Source organism: Zingiber officinale, chromosome 2A (assembly GCF_018446385.1).
Source record: "Zingiber officinale cultivar Zhangliang chromosome 2A, Zo_v1.1, whole genome shotgun sequence".
Taxonomy (NCBI): Eukaryota; Viridiplantae; Streptophyta; class Magnoliopsida; order Zingiberales; family Zingiberaceae; genus Zingiber; species Zingiber officinale.
The window spans coordinates 98,981,244-98,989,168 of NC_055988.1; the positions used below are offsets into that span (position 1 = coordinate 98,981,244).

At 39.3% G+C, this 7,925-nt stretch overlaps 1 protein-coding gene across 2 annotated transcripts; it reads right to left on the reverse strand.

The window, feature by feature from the left end:
* Window positions 1-785: 785 nt before the first annotated feature.
* LOC122041679 (protein NPGR1-like) lies at window positions 786-5,218 on the reverse strand. Of its 2 annotated transcripts, none has more exons than XM_042601446.1 (6): window positions 5,092-5,218; window positions 4,692-4,990; window positions 4,347-4,605; window positions 1,876-3,089; window positions 1,598-1,745; window positions 786-1,272 (listed from the first exon to the last, which is right to left on the reverse strand). In XM_042601446.1, exons 2-6 carry the CDS (start codon window positions 4,893-4,895, stop codon window positions 962-964), a joined length of 2,136 nt encoding a protein of 711 aa, XP_042457380.1. In that variant the 5' UTR covers window positions 4,896-4,990; window positions 5,092-5,218; the 3' UTR covers window positions 786-961. The 2 variants fall into 2 exon arrangements, with proteins under 2 accessions (XP_042457380.1, XP_042457381.1); XM_042601447.1 differs by having other exon boundaries at window positions 4,692-4,972; window positions 5,092-5,197.
* Window positions 5,219-7,925: the final 2,707 nt, after the last annotated feature.

Consider the following 7,925-nt stretch of genomic DNA (forward strand, 5'->3'; position numbering starts at 1 on the left):
GCTTTAGTCTCCATTCTGTGCTGCAAGGTTATAAGTCCTGACTGTATCCTTGGTTGACACATCCCGACCTGTACGCTTTAGTCTCAATTCTGTGCCGCAAGGCTATAAGTCCTGACCTGTATCCTTGGTTGGCACATCCCGACCTGTACGCTTTAGTCTCCATTCCGTGCCGCAAGGTTATAAGTCTTGACCTGTATCCTTGGTTGACACATCTCGACCTGTATGCTTTAGTCTCCATTCTGTGCAAGGCTGTAAGTCCTTACCTGTATCCTTGGTTGGCACATCCCAACCTGTACGCTTTAGTCTCCATTTTATGCCGTAATGCTATAAGTCCTGACCTGTATCCTTGGTTCCGAGTTCCTACTCGATACGTAGGCTTAACCTCGGATTAGCATTTGTGCTTAACCAAGACCCTCTTATAACCCGACCCTTCGATTTCCACTTAGGCCGGATTATTGACCTCCCTGTAGGTCAGACTATTGATTATCACGTAGACTTGACTTTTGACTGCCCCGTGAGCTTGACTTCTGACTACCACGCGAGCTTGACTTCTGATCACCCCAAGGACTTGACTTCCAACCATGTCATCTTCCTGACCACCGATCATGCACCGTATCAATACTAATTTATGAAAGCGACACCATAATCATTAGCGGAAAAGGTTAAATAGAAAACAAATACGCCCTTTTGAAAATCTGAAAAAAAAAACTTAAATGTACATTTAAAAAATTCAACAATTTTAAATACGCCCGTTTAGTCAATTGTCGTTAATCTTTTCAAAAAAGTGTGAGCATAAATGACCTAGTTAGTAGCTGGTGGATTTCTTGAAAAAAGGGGCAGAAACCAAACAAACTAGATGCAAATGTTTGTCGATTCAATCAGTCATAACTTCGACTACATTATATTCTCGATATCCTGCGGAATACTTCACATACACCAGACGGAAAGGAAAAAAAAAATCTTATACAATTCTTTGCACAGGGGAGGATTGACTCAGCTCATAAGCTGCTTGAAAACAATCAGCAGCTTGATGCAGTGAGCCTTGAACCTTTGAGATGGATCCCAGATGCAACCATGCTTCATGGTTTGTAGGTTCTAGACGCAACGCATTCATTAGTAAGCTTCTTGAGATTGCCAGCGACTTGTCTCCACGTGACCTCAAAATTGCTGCAATCGAGACCATGCTAGGAACATAATCTGGTTCGATCGAGAGAGAAACCAAAAGGGCAATCAAGGCCTCTTCTTCCAATGATTGAGCTTCCAGCAATTTCCCTGCCGACATGGAAATAATAGTCTCAATAACAGGGAAGATACAAGTTAGATCCACAGAGAAGTTTAACAGAATAATTTGTTCAGGTACTTTATTGAAGATATGATAGTCCGACTAGATGAACAGCTTAGCAACTTTGTCAACAATTGGAAAGACAAGAACTGTCGGAAGTATTTTGAACAAGTTTCCTTATTATCAAAATTGAGAGAACTTGCTGACTACTCTTGTAGGCCATAAATTTAAAATCAGCTAGGACAATGACCAATAAAGCAGTTAAAGGTATCATAATAATCTTCTTATCATTTGGCTGCATATCAATATTGTTACCTTTAGAATGCCAGCATTTTGGAGAGAGTGGAACAACGGAATTGGCTTTGTCTAAACAAACATAAGAATTATTCCACGACCCAAGTTTTGTATAAACTGACGATAATCCTAACCATGCTTCCATTTCTAGATCTTTTACTGCTTTGACCTGCAAAATAAGTGACGAACTAATGACAAAAAAAGGGCAGCCTGGTGATGAACTAATGACAAAGGATAAGAAAATCTAAACTAAGATATCAAGGACTACAATAATTTAGACAATACCATAAATATATTACCTCAGAAATCAAGTTCCATTTCTGAAAATTTTTCTTTGCTTCGATTATTGCTAGTAGATTTCTGTATGTCTCAATGGCATTCTTTGGTTGTCGTTGAGCAGTCTGGAGTAGAGCTTTTAGATGCAAGAATTCCAACTGATCCATTGTTGCACTCTCAAAGATAGCTAGGTCAACTATTGCTTCAGCTTCCTTCAAGTTTTGTTCTGCTGATACTATAAGAGCTAAAAGCTTCCACCCACTCCCTGAGCATCCAGCAATCATATCAAGATATTTTGTTGCATTTTCTAATGCTACAGGAAGGTTGCATTGCATTGCACTCTCCTTTGCAAGACTATATATCACCTCAGGATCATTCTTTTCAACGCTCACAGCATGTTGAAGTTTCTTCAAAGATTCATTCTGTAATTGTTGCCTTTGGGAATTGGACACAGATATTCTAGCGCAGTATCCATAACATATTCCAAGAAAGTGGCTGGCAATGCCAAGATAATGCTTTTGATTTTGGGAAATTTCAGTTGCCTTGATTGCATAGTTTGCCCCTTCCCATGCATGCAATGGATGTTTACTGCACAACTTAGCGCCTAAAATGAGTGATGGAATATGGGGCTTCTGTTTTCTTTCAGAGTGATACAGTGCCTTCCTTAGTAGGTTTAATGCATCATCGTCCAGACCAGCAGCATGACAACAAAGTGCAAGAACATACCATCTCTCAGATCGGTCATAGATACCAGGCAAAATCTGTTCCACATAACCAGATAAAAGTTCAAATTGTCCAGTCAATGACAGGCCATACATGAGATGGTTCATGACCTCAGGATCCCAACTAATTTCCTGTAAGGCAACCTTTCTCATGAGTATCAGAAGCAAAAGAATTGCCTCCTCTATGTTAGATGAAGGCACATTATTACCCCACATTTGTTGAATTTGTGGAGGCAGGCTAACTTCAGCACCACCATAGAGCAAAGCTACTGCCAGGTCTTTCTGTAAACTTGCCCACCTATTGATTTCTAGATTCCACGGCTTCATAAGTACTCGTCGATATGCAGCAATTGCTTCCTCCAGAAAGCCTGCCTGCATCCAGAGCTTGGGAAACAATTCTAGAGCTTTGTAAACCATCTCTCTCAACTTGCTATCATCTCCAATTCCCACAGGTATGCCATGAGGCCAAGAAGATTCAATAATGTCAAGAATGGTTTTACAGTCAAGTGCAGCATCTGCCATGAAAAGTATTATAACCAAGGGATGAAAAAAAATCATCCAAAATATATTCCCAAAAATAACAGTGCTTTCACAAAATAAAACCAGGCATCATAAAAATTCAAGAACCTTGGAATTTTTTTACTGAAAAATGTTTTCTGAGTAATTCCGATATCCAAATATTCATAATTTGCTATCTCTATTTCAGGAAAACATTTAATAATAGAGAAAAAATAAACAACTAAATTTGATAACGACTTTTCATCAATTACTGTGTATTAAGAGTTCAAAAGCACATAAAGGCATTGGAGGGAGCACAAAGTGGAAGGAAGAGTAATCATTCCAATCTAGACTTTTGAGTTTTGATTTTGAGATAGAATTCAATCTTAGTGGATAAACATCATTTTCAGAAAATCACCATTAAGTTGTATTATTTCTAAATCCCAACATCATTTTCAAAATTGAATATTGTTAATGAAGCTTAATATCAGATGCCAATCCAATTATATAGAAGAAAATTGACAGTAAATACTGCATATTGATCAATTTCAAAGCAAAATGGAAATCATCATCATTGGTACATTAATCATATTCTAGGTTAAGCTCTATACAAGGCTATATCACAAATAAATTAACTAATAAGAAATTAGTAGAGGTATTAGGGATTAAACATATCCTTTGTGTATAGTAAGCTTACAATACACGAGTTAGCAAAGTCACAACAATACATGATAATGAAGGTGAGCAAAATAGTTGCAGCATCCAAGGAACCATTCTAGTCGTTCCCAATAATAGTCCTTCAATGCAGGATAATCATGAAAAACTAGGTTTGCCATGGAATCCTAACGAGAGATCAAATTGTTGTTTACTTCAGATTACAATTTATCCTAGCTTCCTCAATAAACGAACACTAAGTGCATGCTTTTTTAGAAACAATTGAATTTTAACTCCTCTGTTATGTACGTACTAACTTTAGATGTTAAACTCTGAAAATCAAATAAGCTCTACCAAATTCTCTTTAACATTTCTCAACGTCACTAAAATTTGTTCTTCCAGTACACGTCTATGCACAGAAGTCTAAGCTACTCCAAATCTGCCAAATAAACTAGCATTAAAGTTTAGACAACAAAGAACTCCCAAGCAAATACGTGATTAAGATATCATTTATCAAACATTAAGATAGCTAATTAAACTTCCAGAATAAAAGAACACAAAAGGAGTAAGTAATTGAGGAGTTCTGTTTGATGAGTTGTTGCGGTACAATCATAAATCACCTTTAAATCGACTGAGCCCCTCTAAAGATTTGGACTTGAGCAACATTGCTTCTATGAGCAGGCTAACTGAGTGCATCGACATGACATTACCCATCACGCAATCTCCTCTTCGGCGAACCTGCCGTGGTCGAGTCCTCTCGGAGATGGCCCTAACCATCTTCGGCCGCAAACCCTGGACATCGATCCCTTGGAAGACCTGCAGCGCAGCATCGAAGTTTCCCCTCTGATACTCCAATCTCCCAAGCAACGCCCGCGCTTCCTGTGACGCAGGCAAACCCTAGATCAAATCCGAACATTGCAAGCTAAAACAATGCCACACTGGTGAAGTCACAGGAAAGGGCGGACCTCGTAGTTCAAGGAGAGGGTCTCCCTGAGGGTGGACTCGACAACATCGTCGACCTGGCTATCATCGATCTTGGAGTCAAAGTCGCCACCTGATCTCGAGGAGCGGCCAGCGGCGGAGTAGTCCCTCGTCGCAAGCGACTCCTGCGGCGACGGCACCCGCTCCTCCTCGAACCGAGACTGCTCCCCGGAGCAGGCGCAGAGCATGGCGTCGCCGGCTTGCCCTCCCCGGACGCAATGTGGCTCAAAGCAATCGCTCGCTTCCGGCCTCCAACAGCTCAAATCTGCGGATAAACGACAGGCTGCCAAAACATCCAACACCACATCGATATAGAACGGAAGAGGAAGAATAAGAACACGAAGAAGGATCGGAAAAGCGAGATCGCGGAGAGAAACTGCCTACTTCGGCGATCGTCCAGTAAGATCTTGTCTGCTTCACCAATGCCATCGGAGCCTTGCACACCCACAGCGCAGTGAGGCTAAAACGCCTTCTTACTTTATTTTAAAAAAATTAAAACAAAAAACAAATTAATAGCAGATATTTGTTGGTTCGCAAGTCAAAGCCGGGATTTCCCCTATTTACCATCTTGCCCTTCAGTTCTTATAAGTAAAGGTGTAGGTTTTTCCTCCCGGTAGTTAATTATTTGTGTATCAGAAAATTCAAAAATTAACTTTAAAATATTTATCTTATTTAAAATTAATTTTTTTTTTATTCGAGTGCTGCTGTACAATGGGAATTTGACGTGATAGTAAAATTAGTCCTCACAAATTTAAATCCCAAAAATAATGGTTTAGATAGAATTTATTATAATAGATAGGTAAAATTGAACAGATAATCCTCCCTGCAGAAATGATCATCGAGTTGATCGTGTGAGATTGTTGGAGTATGGTGTAGGGTAATCGAATCAAATCAAATTAAGTTGAACAATAATAAAAGACTCAAGCTTGCTCGTTTTCATTTAAATAATCTAGACTTTTAAAATCTATAAAAAATCATTCAAAATTCAACATTAAATAAATCCTGTAAATATTATTAAACTTGAGTTTGAAATCAAACTCAAAGCTCGTTAACTTTAATGGATTGAAATTTTTTAACTGATTTGACTCATTTATCCTTAACTTTTGGGGTAAAGGCGGATGGAAATAGGGAGGGGGTTCGTGGTCTTCGACTTTGGATTCCCTTTCTCCCCTTTCGTCCGAGAAAAGCAGTGGGGTCTAGTGGGCGATGGTGGTCGCTCTCTTCCCTAGCTACCGCATTGATTGATTGTGTGGGGGTGTGGCCGTGTGAGAGAGAAAGAAAGGGAATGCAATGCAAGGAATTTCGATTACAGATACGAGACAGTGTGTGCGTGAACGAGACGTGTGGCGTTTCGAGAGCGGCTCCCAGAAAAAAGTGAAATAGTCTAAAGGAAGTAAAAGTGTTTGTCCTTTGGATAAAAAAGATATGCTCCTGTATGGTCGGTGGATGATTATCTTTTTTTTATTAATAATTTTTATATATATATATATATATATATATATATATATATATATATATATATATATATACATATTATATTTATGTGAAAGGGTACATGCTGTTCAACGAAAATCCTCCGCGACTTAATTGGCCACTTGTGTGGCTAAGTCCACCTCGATGAAAAGAGGACCTTAGTTTTTGTTATCATTTGTTGATTTCCTCTCTCGCTCTCCTCCTTTTCTGTCCTAACTCTCCTCCTCCTCCTTCTTTTTCTGGTCTTCATCCCTCTCTCATATCTCCTCCCCTCAATGAGCTAAACCCCCAATTCCTAACTCCTTCGAATTATTTTCTACAATTCATGCTAAAACAACCCTAACTCAACCATGCCTCCTTCTTCCCTCTCCCTTCTAAGGAATCAAAACCCTAACCCAGTTACGGCTCTATTTTGTAGAATTTCTTTTAAATTCTCACCCCTAATTTCTTTGCCCAAGCCTACGAATTGGGAACAAAATAGCAAACCTTGTCAACCAGTGAGAGGAACAGAGCCAAGCAACGAAGATTTTTTAGGCCAAGTGAGAGCAATTCGTGCTCAAGTAATCATATGATGGACCTTGAATTTATGACGGTAAGCCCCCAGGGCATAGCACAGACAGTGGACACATGGTAATTCTAGCGTAATGATTAGGGGTCGATCCTCTGGGGTGATGGTCGATATGGTCGATCCCACCATGTGCTCAATGCCTGTGTACCTGCATGAACTTCCCTCCATATCTGTGGGGTCGACTCTAGGGGGGCCGTTAAGATAGCGGATCTATGTTTTTGAATTTATGACGTTAACTAAAATGGTATTGCTTTAAAAACATTTTTATTTTATTTTATGTTTGGATATTATTTGGGAGTTACGGTTCTCTGGATGATTGTTTGATTGACATTTAGGCATGTGTATTTTTTTAGTCAATTTTCTTTTTATTATGTGATGATTGTTTGCCTTTTCTCTTCTACTTGAGCTAAATTATGAATAGATATAATAGAATAACATTACTTACCTGCCCTATATTTTTTAATTAATGTAGGTGAAGAAATTAAAGTGTCATAGAAGAAGGAAAAATTTATTCAAATAAGGTAAAGGATAATAATGACCATGCAGATCAAAACTCATCACCATCTAGTGTAAATGAAGTCAAGCTTCCTGAGATGAGAATGTCATTTTCATCTGAAGAAGAAATTCATACTTTTTATAATTCCTATGCTCAGAATGTTGGTTTTGATATTTGCAAATTAGGTGGTAGAAATGAAGATGATGGAAAGTAAAAATATTTCTCTATTGGATGTGCCAAAAATGGTAGGAAAGTATCTCAAGCAAAAAATATTTTATACGAATTACAAAGCTAAGTGATCTTGTTCGAAAGCGGGTGAGTGGAAAGTTAGGGGGTGGTGGCTTCGCTAACCGGGTGTAGAATCTGCTCCGCTCTGCAAAACAAATGACGTCAGTGCCAAGCCAGGGAAGGGGTCCCTGGCATTGGCCCTTCGACGCTCAAGTCAGTTACAGGAATATGGGGAAGAAGTGAAACAGTAGAATTATGCGCAAAACGTAAATCACGCATACCTTCGCCGGTGATGAACCCCCCTTTATATAGAGCCTTGGTGGGCGACATACATGCTCTTCGAGGCATGGCCACGTTCTCCGATATGTTCGTGGCCACATTCTCTAACACGTTCGTGGTTACATTCTCCAACATGTTTGGAGCCACGCCCTCCACTATGTCCTATGAAAGGAT

Coding starts and splice junctions, on each gene's coding strand:
- LOC122041679 (XM_042601446.1), bottom strand. CDS start 4,895: ATGCTCTGCGCCTGCTCCGGGGAGCAGTCTCGGTTCGAGGAGGAGCGG. Junction 4,606..4,691: donor CCCTCTCCTTGAACTACGAG/GTCCGCCCTTTC, acceptor CCTGCGTCACAG/GAAGCGCGGGCGTTGCTTGG. Junction 1,746..1,875: donor AATGGAACTTGATTTCTGAG/GTAATATATTTA, acceptor CTTATTTTGCAG/GTCAAAGCAGTAAAAGATCT.